This window comes from Leishmania panamensis (assembly GCF_000755165.1).
Source record: "Leishmania panamensis strain MHOM/PA/94/PSC-1 chromosome 33 sequence".
Lineage (NCBI taxonomy): Eukaryota > Euglenozoa > Kinetoplastea > Trypanosomatida > Trypanosomatidae > Leishmania > Leishmania panamensis.
In genome coordinates this window covers 1167128-1185215 of record NC_025880.1, presented here as the reverse complement: position 1 = coordinate 1185215, position 18088 = coordinate 1167128, and the positions used below count along the sequence as shown (strand labels likewise).

The following is an 18088-nucleotide window of genomic DNA, read 5'->3' as shown; positions in this document are numbered from 1 at the left end:
TCGATGGTGATGCTCATGACGAAACGTGTGTACCCACCACCATCATCACAGTATTCCTCATGAGCGCATTTCGTTTCACTTTCTTCTTTCTGGCTCGCTGCTACTGCTGCGTGTGCGCGTCTCGCTTGTTTGTTTGTTTCCATGAAATAAAAATGAATATAAGTAAAGTATAGATCCAAAATGACACGAACCAAGACGAAGCAAGGATGAAACTGCAGCAACACAAACCAACTGAGTTGACCACAGTGATAGCGCAATGCACACGACCTGTATCTCCATGAGAACCGTCCGACGGTGCGTTGCATGACTTCAATGAATAGAAAGAAGGAGAGGAACAAAAAAAACTAGACAGAATGAAGAGAGAAAAAAAGGACAGGAAAACAGACAGCGGCAGGCGCAGAGGAGAGAGGTAAAGGAGAATATGATGTGCACTAAGAAAACCTCAAAAGAAAATCACTTTAAAATGAAAGGGTCCATGGGTGTCGATTCACCATACACACCGCACGGCTCGAATGGCGACACATGACCTCGAAGGAGGACACTACGCACGCATGAAGAGCGCGCACGTACTTCAGACAAAAGTGAGAGGAACAGAGAGAAAGAGGCAGCGGCAGCAATGCCAGTGAGGCGGTTTATGTGGGTTCTGCATACCGCTCACGTTATGCATGGAGCCTGTCACCCGTTTGGGTCCCTTTACCCCCCCCCCTTGTGCTTCTCGCTTCTACTTGTCTTCATTTCACCACTCCCAGTCCTCTTCAACACGTGGTGTCATCTTGGTCAGTGGCGTAGTAATAGTGCCGGTGTAACTCGAACGTGTGTCCGCAGTGGAGCAAGCAAGCGGACTTCCCGTGCCGAAGCCCAACGTTCCGGTCGTCGTAGCAGGGACGGGGGAGGACACAGCCGTAGTCGATGTGTGGCCACGCATGCCTTTCCGCAGTGACTTCAGCGAATTCTCGAACGTTTGTGGGGCCTGCGCAGCCTCCGGACCAGCCGAGAAACCGGAAGAGCCGAAGGGTTCATATACCGCGGCGGGGTTATTCTGCACCAGGAAGCTGAAAGAATCCATCGCGCCACTATCGTGGTGTGCGCCAGAGTCGCGCATCCTCTGGGTGGGCTTGCCGCCCATTTCGACAAAGATGTCGCGGCCGCCCTCGTTGCCGCGCAGATTGGTGTAGCGCTGAAGTTGCGGCTGCATCTCCAGGCGCAGTCCGCTGCCAGGTCTGCCGCCATTATAATCAAAGAACGGACACTTGCTTGGGCAGAGTCGCCCGCTGTACATGATCAGTGCTGCTATGAAGACAATGAAGAAAAGAAAAGCTACAACTGTGCTCTTACCGTCACCACCTGTCGAATGACTCGTTGTTGGGGTTGCTGTTGTGGTGGTAGTGCTAGGGCTTGTCGTGGTAGTGCTGATGATGGCACTGGTGCCGCTATGATTACTTTGTTCTCCTTTATTTATCTCAGAGAAAGAAGACGCTATGGAGGGGTCACTGCTCTCTGAAGACGACGACGAGTTAGGCTGGGCTCTGGCGCTACTAGCAGGTACAGAGGACGACGAGCCCTGCTCAGTGGAGGGCGCGTCTACCGTCTCGAGGGAAGAAGACACCGCACCACTCTGAGAAACGGTCACCATATCGGAGCTCTCTACGCTATCGCTCGAAGACTCAGTCTGCATGTCTGCATCTCTGAATAGTCCGTCTTTGGTCGCCGCTTCATAGTCCTTGTGGCCGCTGCCGCCGGCGATTTTGTCAGCATTTTCAGAGGCATTCCTTTCACGTTCTTCCAGTTCGCGCATGCGATGCTGAGCGCGTACGGGGGTACAGCCCAGAGCAGCCAAAATAAGGGCAAGTGCTAGAAAGGCACACAGCACAGTGGTACGGTAACGGCCATCACTGCGTCCTCTCTGCGACGGATGCACCATTGTCCTTGTTTTCTTCCTTTCTTGTGCCTCTATGGCTGCTAGAGTCAGCGGCGGAAGAAAGCGAGAGTAACCGAAAGGTCAAGCTGAGCTTAGCCACCACAAGACAGCCCACCTCCACAAAACATATACACACGGGCACACGTAGATAAGGTAAGGACGCTGAAACCCCACACGAAGGAAATGAAGGGAAACGGGGGTTAATCTGAGCGAAAAGCAAAAGCAGGAAAAGGGTTAAAACACACAAGGCAGAAACAAATGCGTATGGCAAGAGAGAAAGCACACCTGCGAGACTATGCGTACGTGTGTGTCGAGTGTGTGAAAGGGAGCGTGTGTATGTGTGATATGCGGGGAAAAGTCGAGAGCAGGAGGAAGAGATGAGAAGGGCCAATAGCTGGCAAATCGATAGCGAAGTTGTCAGCACAGATACGCGTACTTCTGCACTTCCAAGCGCATGTGTGGGCCGGCCTGTTCTTGACCTTCTACCTCTCGCACACACATGCGCACGGAGGAGGCTGCAAGGGCTCGAAAAATGGCGACTGGCTCTGTGTGGCAAAGAAAGGGTCTTGAGTCCGCATACATACCCTTAGCGAAAACAGCTGATGCCATTCATCTGTGCATTTTTTTTGGGGGGGGCGTGTGTGCGTGTGCGTGGGTGTGGATCAGCAGTGATAATCATCACCACTACCTTCACTGCTGCCTTTCCCAACAACACCTTCCGCTATCGTTGTTTCCTCTTTGTCGCTAGGACATAAGCTGTTTGGAGCACCGCTAACGAATATTTCGACCGGCATCCCCTCCTCGCATTTCCACCGAACAAGTTTCATTGTGGTCGTCCGTAGCAGCAAAGAACAAAACAAAAGCAGAGGCCCACACGCGTACACACCTACATCAGCGCCTGGACCGATGTGTACAATCGATGTGGTTGTTACGCCCCGCATAACGCGTACATCCACGTGCACGTGCAGAGAAAGAGCGAGCGAGAGAGAGGAGCGCATTTGGTGAAGCATCCAAATCACAGAAAGCAAAAGCACAATGGTAGGGAGTGAGAGAGAGAGCAACGACAGCCAAACACACAGGCGAACGAAGAGTGAATCGACGCACAACGCTGACATAGAGAACAACAGTCCCAGTGAAAGCTGAGCGGCGACAGGACACGGGACAACAATAAAATGTGAGAAAAGAAAGGGGAGAAGGAGTGGAAGCTGCTGCCGAGGGTTGCCGGTGAGAAGTCCGCAGTTTGTGAGCCAAAGTGGGGGGAGGGGGAGAAAAGGGAGTCGAGAGGTGCAACGAAGATGAGCGCCCACCCACCCCCACACGTACTACAAACGCTAAATACCGAAAAAGAGGAGATGCAGATCAGAAATCGAAGTCATATATACAGCTGGTCAGGAGAATAACCACACACACACACAATAATATCAAATAATCACTTCCCGCAGAGAGACGTTGCGAGGTCTGCACAGAAACACGCATTCTTCCTATGGCCGTCCTATATTCGAGCTGCCCTCCTCCACGACGTATGTACGTGTTTGAATCCTCGTGTCACGCTGGCACGAGCAGGCCCACAACGAGACGCAAACACAGCCGCGACCCGCCTTGCTCTGGGCGAGGCCGTGTCCGGGCGACATTGCTGGCGCGGCGGCGTGCTCGGATGACTTGCCCCGCGTGCGCGGCGGCAGCGCACCACCTGCACCCCTTGCTGCAGCTGCCAGGCACCCGCCGCTGCGGGAGTCCACCGCACGGAGAGGTGCCCGTGCGGAGCTGGGCAGGCATGGCCCTCTGCCGTCTCGTAAGCCCGGCGCCCTTATTCATTTGGCGTGAGGGTGCAGGCCACCAGGTAGCGCTTGCCGTCGCGCGTCGCGCCGTGGGGCGCTCGCTTATGCGCCGAGCCGTCGGCACAATTCGTAGTGGCCTGGCGCGCGCCAGCCCAAGCCGGTCCGCCGCCGCCAAGCGTCCGCCACCGCGGTGGGCCGGCCGGCATCGTCGGCGAGGGTGGGGGCGAGCAATGTACGCGAGCGTAGTTAGAGCGGAGCGTACTCGTATCACTCTTTACCTGCGCTCGGTCGAACCTGCTAGCACGCCCCATGAGTGCAGCGCATGTGCTACCCATGTGCGCATGGGTCTGTATATATGTATAATTCCAACGTGTAAACATAAGCTCGTGTGTGTGTGCGTGGGTGTTCGCCGTGCAAACAAGGCCAGTGGGGCTTTCGCTCTCTTCTGTGCTTGCTTTTGTGAGCAGTTCTGCTCAGCCGTAGCGCATCCATCCAATGATTGTGCCGTTGGGGTCGTTCAGCGTGACGCTACTGGTAGTCATATCGTACATTAGAGGGATCTTTCGGGAGTAGTTGTGGTGTGGATCGACCCACATGGCGCTACCCCAATTTTGCTCTGCCACGTAGATGGCGCCGTTCACCGCCATGTCTACCTTTGTGATGACGGCGACGTGGCCATAGGGGAAGCCGCCACCTTGAACAGGGTAGATGATGATGTCACCTGGCACAGGTGCCTGGAGACCGTCACTTAGGCGGCCGCCGTTGCTGTACTTCTGCAGGGGGAGGGTTGCCGACGTGTTCGACACGAGCCGCACAAAAGAGAGGTTCCAAATGTCTGCTGCCCCAACCACAGAGTCGAAGTACGCGCCCTCCGGCTTCCCGCTTAGCATCCAAAATCGTCGTGCAAACTCAACGCACTGCCACTCCAGTCCCGTGAAAAACGACTTGGAGGTGTACACCACTTTCCCCGTCTCGTTGTTCAGCACCGGCACCATCAGATTCACGTACCTGTACTTGGTAGACGTGTAGTCGTCATTGCAGTTGCTGTAGCCAAAGACGCCGTCATAGATGCCAAGGATGGTGGCAAACGGCGTAACGCATACTTGTTTTGGATCAGTTTTCTCTTTTGTGGTCCCGTTGGTGTTCTCGCAGTTCCCTCTGTAGAAGAAGACACTGAAAAACAAGCCGATCAGAACGACGGTGAGAAAGAGGAGCAACAACACCGACAGACCCCACTTCAGCAAGCCGTAGAGGAGCGGATCTCGGGTCAGTACAAAGCGCCGCACGGCACCGAGGCAGGCAACACCCGAGTCGGTACGCTTGTTTTCCTGTTGGACGAAGAGAGTCCTTTCGTTGTCGATTTCGCAAGAGGTACTGCGCTGAATGGTGGCACCGCCATATCTGCGAGAATGGCGGACGACAACATCGTCATCTGCGGTGCTGGCACCTGAAGATACAAACCTCGTAGCGCCTCCCATGCAGCTTTGTTCATTTCCCTCTTGATTGTGAGACAAGGAGGAGCCAGACGGGGACTTGAGTCCGGACTCCCTGTGAGGAGGGGCGTCACCCGTGGCGCTGACTCTCAGGATGGGTTCTATCGGCAGCAATTCACTCGAGCTCGATCTCTTCTGCATTGCTTTTCTGCCGTGCGTCTGTTCCAAGAAGGACGAAAAGAGGAACAGGGAATAGAGCTGAAGCAGGAGGGAGTCTGTGCAGTACACTCACTCACTGAATCTGTCACTAGTAGGAACAACAGTCCTGGCCACAAATCGGAGAAGCAGCAGTAGCAGCCTTTGTGCGGGTATGCGTGTGCGTGCGTTGGAATTCCTCAATGTATAAGTTTAGAGCGGAAGAGCAGAAGAGATGAGGAGGCGTAGGTAAAACACGAAAGGAGTACAGCAACGTAGATATGTAAGCATGGACAAGAGGACAGCCAGAGAGAGAGAGAGAGACGCCTCCCTGTAAACATTGACGTCAGTGCCACGTGCGAAATCGCAGTTGAGAAAGAAAGAAGGGAAACTCATCGAAAAGGGGGGAAAAAAGACAAGGGAAGTGGAAAGAGGGAGAGGGAGAGAAGGGGACAATCGTTGGGCCATGCCCAGGAAACGCCAGTTACTCTGATGGACCATAGGCCTACATGGGTCCTTAGATCGCATGCACACCGACTATGAGAGAAACGACACCACGTTTTGTCCTTTAGCACGCAGTCAGATGGTGCCACCATATGCAGCATCTGACTGCGTGCTCCCCCCTTCTCTCCTCGCTCCTGCCCCATTGTGCCTTTTATGTGTGCGCATGGATGCAGGCATGCAGGCGTACGACTTGAGACGAAAAGTAAAAACAACAACAACGAATAGGCCAAAGCCAACGACTATCACGTTGAGAGGATGGCGTAAAGAAGTGGGCGGAGAGTGAAGGCGTTGGGACTTGGATGACGATCAACACATCAGGGAAAGCCCAAGGCAGTAGAAAAAACACCAACAGACTTTTGTTTCCGGCATGACAACCCCTAGCTATTCGACTCACGACAAAACATGCGGAGCACCTTCGGCTTGCGACTCTTGCGAAACTACTCCCCCCCCCCACTTCCCTCGATCTTCTCCGCTCTAAAAGGGGATTTTACCCGCGACAGACACAACGATGGCCTCTCTTCTTCCACATAGGCAACTGAGGCACGCCCTACAAACACACACCCAAACAAATAAACCCGAAGGAGCTCGCGCTTGCTTTTCCGTTCTTTAATCCCTGTCTTATCCTCCATTCCGGTGGTGGCCGTGCCCTGCCCCCTCTGCTGCTACCTGAGTCCGCGCGTGGGTCAGATGACTGCATCAGCTGGCTTGTGTCGACTATTCATTCTTGTCAGTCTTCTTCTCTCAACTTGAGTGCACCTTAGCAGAGAGGCATGTTACCCTCCCCCCTCCCTCTCCCTTCGCTTTGCTTTTGTTGTTAGCCGTTTAACTGACAGTCGGTGTGCTCCTTGCCAACATGTGTTCGTCTGGACTCAGCCACCGATCCACACACACAGCGATATAATCTGCTTACCGCACTCGATGCGTCCACACCTCGACATTCAACTCCCCTCATCTCCACAGCCCCAATTAGGCGTGCTTCGACCTCGCACCATCGTGTAACCGACGAGCCTGTCCGCTTCCCACACACACAAACACGCCTAAGCAGGGAAATAATAACACATTCACACGAGGAGGCGGGCTTCACGCTTACTCACGCCCTACCTCTCTGCTCCACGGTGAAGTGCCTTCAGGCGCTACTACTCTGCTACGTTCCACGTCTGCTCGCACTTCTTGCAGCGCAAAATGTCAGGCAGGTTGTCATGCGCCTGCACCGAGTAGCTACTCTGGTACGCGTCGTTGGCACCACAGTGCGGGCAACTGTAGAGTGCAGTGGTGGTGCGCCCGGCTGGGGAGCCAAAGATGGGGCTGCCTGCCGAGTCGTCGTCGTTGGGCGAGGTTGGCGAGCCGATGTCACTGCGGTCCTGGGACGTTGGCGAGTTCGAGACGAGCTGGAGGTTCGGTGGGCAGCGCTGTCGCCTACGGACGAGCGATGGAAGGTCTCCTGCGTTCTTGATGATGTCCTCCACATAAATCTTACCTTCCAACAAGAGGCGGCGCAGTGCCTTGCCGGTGACGCCGGCGTCACCAAAGACGGAGAGCACAAGCATCTGCGCATCCACGTCGCAGCTGCGCTCCAGGGCGTCCTCGATAGTGCCGCACAGCGCCATTACATCAACGCTAGCCAGCGAATCGTTGATCTCTTCATTGGTGAAGCAGCCGAAGAGGCTCACGCCGATGCGGCCGAGCTCGTTCTCGCCAGCCACACCATCGGAGCAAGTCTCGATGGAGCACCGGTCAACCTCGTTCTCCGCAGAGAGCTGCTGCTGCATGCTCTGCGGCAAGGAGTGGAACCAGTAGTTCAGTATTGCCTGTGCCAGCTGCACCACGGGTGCAGTGAAGGAGCGGAGAAGATTGCCGACGGCAACGCCGACGCCCGTCTCCTGCAGCTGTGTCACTGTCACGTTGATGTTCTTCAGCTTCCGTAGGACGCCTAGAATATCTGTCTCGACGTCGGCGGCTGTTACAGCACCACTCAAACACTGTGACATAAAGCCGCGCAGCTCCTGGGTGCAGGTCTGTAACTCCGTGGACGACGCCGAACGGCGTGCACTGTGCACTTTGCGATAGTAGTAGGCAGGATCATCACGTGGGTTGTAGTCAGGTAAAGTGCCTGGCCCAAGGTCGTACTCCTCTAGCTTGCTCTGCCGCTCGTATTTAGCTTTTTTCATCGCTGATCGACTCGACGCGGCCCCAGTGAATCTCTGGAACACGTCCTCGTCGTTCCCACTGTCGTCCTCACCGGTGTTACTGCGAGCCTCTGCCTCCTCATCAGAGCCCATGTCGCTGCCGCGGCGACGACGATGCCCTTTGGAAGACTTCTCTTTTCGCGCCTTATGCGCGCCATCTCGGTCAACATGCTCACTGCCGTCGCCGCCCCGATTTCGCTTCTTCTTGTGCTTCTTATCCTTCTTGTGCCTCTTCTCTGCCATCCCGTTCTGCGGCTCTGCCACAGCGGCCTCCGTCTCGACGTCGAGCGCTTCCCAGTTCACGTCGCCCTCGCCGGCGGCTGCGTGATTGTCGTGCGTCCCCGTAGCACCAGAGGTAGACGGCGTGGTGGGCAGGCCTTCTTCTTCAGGAACAGCATCGGCGCTAGAAACGGCGGCAATCATTTCCTCGATAGCGGCGGCACAGCTCTCGTCACTGCGGCCGGCTTCGATGAGTTCCGCGTCTTCTATTGCGCCGTGATAGGGGCGCAGCTGCTCCGCATTCGCCGAGCTTGCAAACACCAACGTAGCCGAAGAACTCGGGCCGCAGAGAAGCATGACATTGCTGTCCTCAGGAAGGTCTTGACCCGTCTGCGCAGGGTCTACAACCATCGCTGGCCACCAGGGGTAGCCGTGCTGCTTCACCCATACCCATGAGTTCACGGGGTAGTCGGCGGAGGTGCTAGCGCTCATCGTGCACACGTGACAGCCGTCTCTAAGAGGATGAGGGAGAAAAAGTAGATGCTGGCCTGATGTCTTCCCACTTCTTCTCGATTGCTCTCACGCTGGAGACTGCCAGCACACATGCGCTACCACGAACACGCGCGCGCAACATGAAAGTGTCTCATAGAGGAGGGCCCTTTTCGCTTACGTCTCTCTGCTGCGCTAGTGAACCTTTTTCTCCTGGCCGCTGCTGATGCTGGGGTATCGCTATGCGTGCGTTCACTGAAGGCAACGTGGGAGTAGAAGAAGGAAGTAGGGAAGAGAACGGATCCCAGTAGAAGGCAATCGAAGAGGACCTAAAAAGGGGTAGATGGGTGAATGCACCATCAAGTGGTAGCTTCCGACCATCAAGTACACCCCCCCCCCACACACACACATCGATATGACTCAACACAGTCGAGCGGGGGCGATTCATACGGCCGTCCTTTAGAGAGAAGGCCATGCGTGTGTGTGTGTGTGTGTAACGGATGTGCCGACTCCCCTTACAGTGGCTGTAGAGCTTCAAATCAACTGGAATGACGAAAAGAAAAGAGAACAACACACAACGGGGTTATCATCAAGGTCACACACACCCACACACTAACAATGACGATCTTCCTCTCGTCAGGATACTCAACATTAAGAAAAAATCACCGATCCTCAAACAAAGCCGCTGACTCTCGCTCCCCACCCTTGACACGACCGCCGCATACCCCGTACGCGGATCCTCTCATCAACGTCAACAAGTATGTAACGTGGAGCATCGTCAGAGAACGACATGTTTTCCTGCTCAGCCTACTATCTCCACTCGCTGGCAACCAATACGAGAGGGAGAGAAGCAGATGTAGTCGACATTATGATACTCACCTCCCCCGATTCCCTTTTTTTCTTCAGACTCTCCTCCTTCATGGAGCCTCTGGGTCGTGTTTATTTGAGCGATAATGCTCTCCCCAATCGAAGGAGTCCAGGAGCAACAACTGCTCAAAAAATGATCATCATTGCATAGAGAGAGAGAGAGAGAGCGTACCCGTGATGCCAAACACTGCGTAAGGGAGGGGAGTGGACTTACACATTCCTGCAGAGAGATGCAGAGACGCACGTCTGTGTGTGTTGCCCTCCCATCTCCTCATCTTTCCTTTCCTCCACTGCACCTCAGTCCACCTCACTTTCCCCCCCCCCCCCTCTCTCTCTCTTTTTTCCTCAGAAGCAGGAGGACAAGCGCCTGCATGCCGCAGCGAAAGAGAGGGTGAGTGTGGCCAAGACAGAAAGAGGAGGGGAGGGGAAGAGACCATGGGAAACGCAGAACGTTGAATGACCTTCACAGTTCTACGCTCCTCGGCGCACCTATTCCTGTATCCAGGTGTGCTTGCAATCTAGACAGGTAATGTACTTCGTTGTTGGCTCATCAGCACTGCGCGTTTGCTGCTCGTAGAAGGTGCAGTGGCGCTTGCCGCAGCGACCACACTTGAAGAGGGCGGTGATGTTGAGCCTGGCATTGTCAGCGGCCTCGATTGCCTTAATTTTTTCCTGGATGCGCTGCTCCTGCCGGGCCTTCTCGCTCTTGGTGGTGAACACCTCGTTCGGCTGATCCAAGTACTTCTTCGGTGTCCACTCCCCAGAGAGCAGGTTATCGCGGATGAAAGAGAGCTCCTCCTCGCGCAGCCGAAGCAGTAGCAGCTGACGCTCATCGCGGTCAGTGATTTCGGCCGCTAATTTTCGCGTCACCTTCTCAATAACAGCGTCGTCATAGCGCATCGCGCTCAGAGGGCTATCAAGGAGCTGATAGACGTTGTCGTAAAACGTCTTGCCCTGTGGTGAGGCCACAACACCAGAGTCCACAGACACCGCTGCTCCCGCTCCAGCTGCTGTCGTTGTCACGGATGGAGATACACTGTTCATAAAGGCGCTCTCGCCAGGAAGAGCGAAAGACACTCGTTGCTGCTTGCCGAGCGGGCTAGAGTGCTGTGTTGCCGACGCTGCCGCCGACGCACCGATGGGCGGAAAAGACAGCTGCCGTTGCTGCACGCTGCGGATTGCTGCGAGCGTCTCGGGGGGGAGATGACGTGCCCAGAATGAGACCATGGCGCGAGCAAGGGGCCACAGCGGCTTCAGCTCCAGCTGACTCAGCACTGACCCAACTGCGACGCCAATCTTGGTATCCTCCAGCTCCGTGAGGTACACATCCACGCTGTCTAGCCGGCAGAGCACCGCGCGCACCGTTGCCACGTCCTGCGCTGCCACAGCTGACGAAATCTTCCTCGACAGCTCGTGAAGCTCCTCGCTGCGCAGGTGATGGTACCCAGAAACAGGGCGCGAGGCAGCAGCGCCACCGTCGTAGGTTCCCATGCTACCGTCGCCCGTATCGCGGACGCGCTTCGCCGCAGCACGGTTGACGGCCACGGCACCCAGGTTCCCAGCGGCACCCGAGCCACCGGCTGCCACCCTTGTGCCAACCACCATGGCCGACGCTGACTTCAGCGGGTTCGCCTCAGCATCTGCAGAGGCGTGGCGGATCGATGCCTCCAACTCGGGGTTGCCTGTCACCGCCTTTTCCGACGACGTTTCGAAGAAGCAGATGTTCGCGGCGTCGGCGTGGCTGTTTAGCTCGTACAACGTCGCTGGCTGCTCCACGCCAGCGTAGAACTGCACTGCCAGATCTAAACCGGGGGTGCGAGTGCCCATTTCCTCGTCGCTCAGCACGCGCGCCGGCCACCAGCCGTCCCCTTCTATATACACCCATACTCGATCACCTGGCGCGTAGGTTTCCATTGTTGCCTGAAAAAGAAGATAAACGGATACAAGGGAGAAAGAACAGGGGAACAACGAAGTCGCACTGATGGTTCGACGGCTACAGTAGTTGTTGGTGATGCCGTCTTTCCGCTGATGCGTCGGTGTGTGAGGACCTGGCAGGCACGTCTCTGCGCTTGTGTGCGTGGGTATGTCTATGTTCGCGAAGCTGGATATCCTCTGTGCCTGCCGCAGGGCCAACACGCGAGCTCTCACGTTCTTTCGAGAAGGGGGCGGCGATGGGAAATTCTACGTCACGGGGCGGCAACGTTCTCGCAGCGATAGTGCGAGGCGAAGAAAAAAGGCAGGTGGCACCAGATGACGGTAACCGGTCCGGGTGCATACGATGCCGCAACAGGAAGCCTATTGTGTGGGCAGAAGTTTTTTGTGTGGTTGTGTGCGTATATGCGTGGTTCAGGGTAATGATGGGGTCGAGGAGTCGAAGAGAGGTGCGATAAAGCAGGATGAGCCTTCGCCGTGGGAGGAAAAGGGAGTGGGGTGGGGCAAGAGAAAAAAAAACCGAGCGATCCCACAGGCCATCTTGTGGAAGGTGTGCGTCACCGTATGCAGCGAAGGAGACGATACTCGTATTATCGTCCGCGCTGCATACGTATGAAGAAAAAGAAAAAAAAACGCCTCCCATGCGAGAAATACCACTCGTTTTGTCTGCCTCCCCCTCCCTGACGCTTGTTTTTCACCAACCCCCCCCCTCCTGCACGGTAGCAAAGAAAACCACCCACATACACACATACACGTGTCCATGCACAATGCTGGAGAGGTCCTGGTGCTATCACAGTTGTGGCGTCATTCCTGTGGCGGAACGTCTCTTTTGCTGTCCACTCCCTCTCGTCCTCTCTCGCTTGGTTTGTTAATTGTTAGTGTGCTTGTTTGCATTGGTTAAACCGACTCCAAGGCACGAATGCACGTACATGCGCGAGTCCGCTTGGTCTTTGTTTTTCCCTTTCTGCTCAAATTCCACTACTACATCCCCTGACCCACACACCCATACACGACACAGACGGAGAGTTTCCTAAGATGCTCCTTTCATATTCCCCTTCTGGTGCTGCCGACAGTGCTCCTCATGGCCACTGCTCTCTGTTGTCTTCGTTGCTCTTGCTCACCGCAGCGCTCTCGACGTCTGTAGAAGCAAGAGCGAAAGAGCAATGCCACCTCGTTTACCGCGCAAGTGTGTATGCTAGTGAGTTGGGGAGAGGGAGGGGCTTGTCAAGCGGCCGGATGAGGCGACATATCTGGCAAATGGTGCCTCCCCGCTTTAGTAGTTCGGATTGACCTTGTGGTCGAAGACAATCGCCAGCGGGCTGTTCGGGGAGATTGGCGGGTACACAGAGCGGCGACCGACCATGACCGCCATCAGGAAGATGAAGAACGCCTGCGTGGCAAAACGGGCATCCTGCAGGAAGCAGCCGATGTTGTAGTTTTTGTAATACTGACCGGAGGCGATGTAGCGGCACTCCTCAAAAAAACGAACAACGCGGTAACTCATGAGCTGGTGCTGCTCGCGCAGAAAGCGCTGGCGGCTGATAGTAGCCGCATCGGCACCCGAAGCCTCCTGCTTCTTTACCCACTCCGCCATGGCAGGCTCCATGGACTGCATCTTCCTGACTGAGTGGTCCTCGATCTTGTGAGCGGTGTTCATGAACGGCTCGACGACCAAGCGTTGAAGCGTACTTGTCGTCCTCTTGGCTATGGCGGCCTGGGCGGAAGAGGACATGATCGGCAAGGTGATGTTTGAGGGAAACTAGTAAGAAGGTTGTGTTACCTAGTTAAGCGAGTCGAGAGCTGTCACTTGTATTGGCAGAGTATGCAGTAAGCGTTGATGAGAAAGGTAAATTCAAGGAGATGAATAGGACCTCTCTTTCTTTAATCCACCGTGGGTGCACAAAGATGCATGGACGCACATACACACGAGCGTACAGAGCAAAGGACGAGGGTGGGAAGATGAGAAAGCCGTGAGAGAACGCGAGAGAAGAATAATGGAGGAGGGGGGCACACCTACAACAGTACTCGCTCGCATCGGTTCCAGTACGCTGCGTTGTTTGAGCTGGAGTAGGCAGAGGGTGGGGATTTTTCTCTCTTGCTCATGGAGTTGTAGGAGTCGTTTGATGTTTTCCCCGTCTCAGCCCCTCTACACTGCACCCAGGTTTGCAGAACGTTGGTTGCGGTATAAATCACAGAGTTAGCGACCGCATTATGCCCGGCTGTCTCTCACGTGTTGTTCAGCTCTGAATGTTCTTGAGACAACGTGCGCCCCCCATCTCCACACACACATTACTTCCTCAAAAACGACCAGGCGCTTCTCTTCTCTACTGCTGTGCGCACAATGTAAAAATAACGTAGGCCAACCAAAAAAAAAAAGAAGAAGCGGGCAGACAACACTGAGAAGACGGCGCCCAGGTAGCTTAGCTAAGACAGCTCGTCCTGACTTCTCTTTCTTTGGTTCAAGGTGTGTCTGGAACGGGCACCTCTCCGTGCGGTGGACTCCCGCAGCGGCGGGTGCCTGGCAGCTGCAGCAAGGGGTGCAGGTGGTGCGCTGCCGCCGCGCACGCGGGGCAAGTCATCCGAGCACGCCGCCGCGCCAGCAATGTCGCCCGGACACGGCCTCGCCCAGAGCAAGGCGGGTCGCGGCTGTGTTTGCGTCTCGTTGTGGGCCTGCTCGTGCCAGCGTGACGCGAGGATTCACGAAATAGAACGGTGCGTTTGTGCCGATCAGCAGGAGATAATGTCTACTTTCATTATAAACTGCGCCAACATGCATATTCACACAGGCTTGTGCATGTCTTCACCCCGCCGGCGTGGTGCATGCATTCAGGTGTGCCATCGAAGACAGTAGGTGCGCGCCTTGGTACGATTTTTTTTTTTTGCTGACCACCTACCGCACTTTCTCTGCTCTCTGCGCCCCCCCCCCCCCCCCGCACTCTGCATTGCCTACTTGGCCCCTAAGGATGCATGAGGCTTCTCCAGCACCTTTCTGCGCAGCTTGTTTTTGGCCAAGAGAGGCTCGTCGGGCTCACATATGAGCTTCGTTACAATGCCGATCCCCTTTGTGCGGCCTTCGCGGAAAATCAGTCGCTGCCCTTCTTTGATGTACTCGGGACGGTAGAGAAAGTGGAAGCGCGCAAGAGACTTGTCGCCGGTCCGTAACACCTCTTGAGCGACATAGGTAATGCGCGCCGACTGCCGCACTGTTGTTGAGTGGACGACCGGCTCATAGTTTGCCGTTATCGTTGTTGAGTGGTAGAGGATGATGATCTCAGCTTCGAACTGCCAGAACGATTTGGGGGAAGCTGCCGCGTCGACCAGGACGTTGCCCTTGCGAATAGCGCTGCGCTTTTCCTTCTTGAGACACAGCGCCGCATCCTTGCCAGCCTCAGCGGCGCTCGAGTCGACGCCTTTGATGTGAATGGATTTGATGACGACAGGACGGAAGTTCCCGAAGCCGTCGGGCCCTAGTAGCACCGTGTCGTTCACGTGGAAGACGCCCTGCGTGATGACGCCGCCCACCACGGTACCAACACCGGTGACAAAAAAGGTGCTATCAATGATCATTTCCTTTGGCATGGACCGTGCCTGGCGCCAGTCCTTCCGAGTTGGGAGTAAGTTGATGAACTGCAGCACGTCAGGGATGCCAACACCGGTAACGTTGCTCACCTCGAAGATCGGGGCAATCCGGTCGTGGCGCAGGTTCTTAGCCGCGAGAGTCACTTCGTCAAGTCGCCGAACCGGGTAGGGCAACTTGCGCACGGTTGGAATCTTTAGCAGCTTATGGATGTTCGACAGCGTCTCATCGTGGACGTTGGGCGGAGTGGCATCGATGCGAGTGACGACGATGAAAAAGGGTAACTTCAGCGCCAGGCACAGCGCCAGGTGCTCCTTTGTCATGCGCTGAATGCCGTTATTCGCGCTGATGACAATACACGCGTAGTCGGGCATGTTGCGCGTCATGCCCAGTACGGTCGTCTTCAGGTACCGCTCGTGCCCAGCCAGGTCATACAACGTGACCACCTTGGAGCTGCGTGTGGCGACCTCCTTTGGAGTGCACTGGCGCATCATGTGAGCCCCACTGCCCCCCACTGACCCCGCTGCAGTGCCTGTGCCGCCGGAGGTTGCTGACGCCGTGGCCTTCAGGTGCAGCGCCACCTCTGCCGGCGCAATAGGTCGAAGCTCGGCCCCTGCACGGTGCGGCTGCAACAGCGAGTAGTTCACCACCCCACCCTCAGCAGAGAAGCCGAGGTGGTTCTCGCTGACACTGGATGTGCGACCAGTCATGAACTCCTGCTTGTGCCTGAAGACGAAGGCACGCGCCAGTCCGCGGCCATCGTCACAACAGCCACGGGTGAGCACTGAAGTGAAAGTGCTCTTGCCGCTATCCACGTTGCCGCACATGGCCAGACGCAGCTCGAAGAGCGCAGCGGGGGGACAGCGACGGCGAAGCAAGAATTCCTGCGCCACCAGCGTTGTGGTCGGAGTCGAAGAGGAAGCAGCGGGTGGCGACGGTACACCAGCAGCCGCGTTGCTGCCCCTGGTGCTGGCACTCGCTGGGGAACCAGATGTACCTGTCCCCCCATGCGGCAGCTGCAACTCTCGTGGCTCCATCATCACTGACGCACATCCCACCTCTGCCACTTCGCAGCTTCGTTTAAGCGTCTCCACCTTGCGCGCCAGTCCAGTCCGGTCCTGGTCGCTCAAGAGAAAAAAGGTTTCGCCTTGGCCATTGTCGACGGCGCGGCGGACGGCATCTACGGAGAGGTCGGTCTCCCCCAGTAGGGCTGCTGTCGCTGCTGCAGCGGCGGAAGCACTTGACGCGTCACCACTGCCGCTTGGCGTTGGCGCCGGTGACGCTGTCGACGAGCTAGCGGCCATGGCGCAGGGATCAGCGTGTTGTCCTGCCCTGTGGTGCGCGCCCTCCCGCCACCACCCCTTCGCAGCCATGGTGGATGTCTGCAACTTCTTGCGCAAACTGGCTACGAGCGCCACCTTGTTGTTCATGATGCTTGCAGCGCCACGCTTCATGTTCAGGGCCTGTACTAGCACTTCCACGTGATCCCCCCACAGCGGCGCGTGCGATGCGACCCATTTCTTATCGCCCAGCTGCTTAAGCTGCGCCAGGACGGCCTTGCTAGCCTCGGCTTGGCCGTCCCAGAACACAATGATGACGAGGCACAGCAACAACGTCTGCTGCTGCCCTGCACAGCTTTTATGATGACGGTCATCGACCCTCTGTTGTGCCGCTAGTACCTTCTCCACCAGTGTCATCGGGATGTGCTGCGTCGGCGACAGGGACGCCAGCGACGCTGCATCTGCACTCGTGGGGCCATCTTTGTCGCCGGTTTCCTGCGGAATGACAGCTGTGACTACCTCGTCAATGTCATCCTTCAAGCCCTGTCGCACTGCGTCGGCCGCCACCCACTCCGCAAACGGCTTCTCCGCCTGCGGCTCGTGCAGCACGATGCACAGTGCGTGGGCTACCTCAGCAGTCATTATTTACGTGTCTGTGGGTAGGTGAGTGGTCTGCAGACAAAGTCAGCAGGAACCCCTCAAGCGAAGGAAAACAAACAAAACATCCATAAAGGAGAAAAGTAGGCCCCGAAACCAAACGAGTGCAACGTCACTACTCCACACAGTCGACAACAACAACAAGCAGCAAAGCTGCCAAGGGTGAGAGCCCCACGGAGAGAGCAAACAGTAGGAGAGGTGATCTCATATATATATATATATATGTGTGTGTGTGTGTGTTGGCGCCGATAATGCTAACAAGAATGTGCGCCCAACAGGACGGATGAAATGGGAGGCGGAAGCGATCCTGACGAGCGTGTGAATGCCAGTGTCCTGTGATCGATCGCGCCCGTTAGCACAGAGAAGCACGTGAGGCGGGCAGATCTGTATGTACGTAGAGCGATAGAGAGAGTCTCACGAGAAACACATTTGTGTTAGGGTAGAGGAGAGGAAGAAGGCGATGGCACTCTGTACGGGGCGACCGCAGCGGTGGTACAATTTTCCGTCCAAAAGGTGCAGCGCTACCAGAGCAAGAACACCATAGCCTGCGAAGTCTTGGTCCTGACCATTACAACAGGAGCAGCGGTAACCGACGGCGCCGCGTCCAAGGAAAAAAAAACAAAACACAACAAAAAAAGAAAAAAGGACGACACGCACGCACGCGCACCCGCTAGTAAGGTAATAGGAATAGGAGGTGGAGGGATGAGGCGGTGGTGAGCGAGGCGTAGAAAGAGGGTCTCACGCAGCGTTTTGGGATTGCGGTGTGCCCACGTGTGTAGAGCAGTCACGTACACACGCAGATAGAGAGAGAAGGGGGCGAGATAGAAAATGCTGAATAACATAAACACCAGATGCGTTAGTGTTGTTGCGGAGTGATGAGAAAGCCCCGCTCGCTCGCCAGAGGAGTCAAGAGCCTTCTTCCCCGTGGTGTGGCGTTAGTAAACACGTGTGTTGGAGAAAGAGAGAGAGAGAGAGAGAGAGAAAGGTCCCCAAAGGAGATAATGAGAAGGGGGAGGATGGAAGTGGCGGAAGCAATGAGGGTCCATATACAGC

The 18088-nt window shown here is 55.9% G+C and overlaps 6 protein-coding genes across 6 annotated transcripts, besides 2 other annotated features; all 6 read right to left on the bottom strand.

Moving 5' to 3' along the window:
* Positions 1 to 736: 736 nt before the first annotated feature.
* LPMP_332960 (hypothetical protein) lies at positions 737 to 1921 on the bottom strand (the record flags this gene model as incomplete). Its single annotated transcript, XM_010704085.1, has 1 exon — positions 737 to 1921. One exon carries the CDS (start codon positions 1919 to 1921, stop codon positions 737 to 739), a length of 1185 nt encoding a protein of 394 aa, XP_010702387.1.
* A 1674-nt stretch (positions 1922 to 3595) lies between these two features.
* Positions 3596 to 3788: a repeat region.
* Positions 3789 to 4169: 381 nt separating this feature from the next.
* LPMP_332950 (D-alanyl-glycyl endopeptidase-like protein) lies at positions 4170 to 5174 on the bottom strand (the record flags this gene model as incomplete). Its single annotated transcript, XM_010704084.1, has 1 exon — positions 4170 to 5174. The coding sequence occupies one exon, from the start codon at positions 5172 to 5174 to the stop codon at positions 4170 to 4172; it is 1005 nt and encodes a 334-aa protein (XP_010702386.1).
* A 1790-nt stretch (positions 5175 to 6964) lies between these two features.
* LPMP_332940 (hypothetical protein) lies at positions 6965 to 8725 on the bottom strand (the record flags this gene model as incomplete). Its single annotated transcript, XM_010704083.1, has 1 exon — positions 6965 to 8725. The coding sequence occupies one exon, from the start codon at positions 8723 to 8725 to the stop codon at positions 6965 to 6967; it is 1761 nt and encodes a 586-aa protein (XP_010702385.1).
* A 1353-nt stretch (positions 8726 to 10078) lies between these two features.
* LPMP_332930 (transcription elongation factor-like protein) lies at positions 10079 to 11503 on the bottom strand (the record flags this gene model as incomplete). Its single annotated transcript, XM_010704082.1, has 1 exon — positions 10079 to 11503. One exon carries the CDS (start codon positions 11501 to 11503, stop codon positions 10079 to 10081), a length of 1425 nt encoding a protein of 474 aa, XP_010702384.1.
* Positions 11504 to 12794: 1291 nt separating this feature from the next.
* On the bottom strand, positions 12795 to 13253 carry LPMP_332920 (hypothetical protein; the record flags this gene model as incomplete). Its single annotated transcript, XM_010704081.1, has 1 exon — positions 12795 to 13253. The coding sequence occupies one exon, from the start codon at positions 13251 to 13253 to the stop codon at positions 12795 to 12797; it is 459 nt and encodes a 152-aa protein (XP_010702383.1).
* A 743-nt stretch (positions 13254 to 13996) lies between these two features.
* Positions 13997 to 14077: a repeat region.
* A 390-nt stretch (positions 14078 to 14467) lies between these two features.
* Positions 14468 to 17020, bottom strand: LPMP_332910 (GTP-binding elongation factor Tu family protein, putative; the record flags this gene model as incomplete). Its single annotated transcript, XM_010704080.1, has 1 exon — positions 14468 to 17020. The coding sequence occupies one exon, from the start codon at positions 17018 to 17020 to the stop codon at positions 14468 to 14470; it is 2553 nt and encodes an 850-aa protein (XP_010702382.1).
* Positions 17021 to 18088: the final 1068 nt, after the last annotated feature.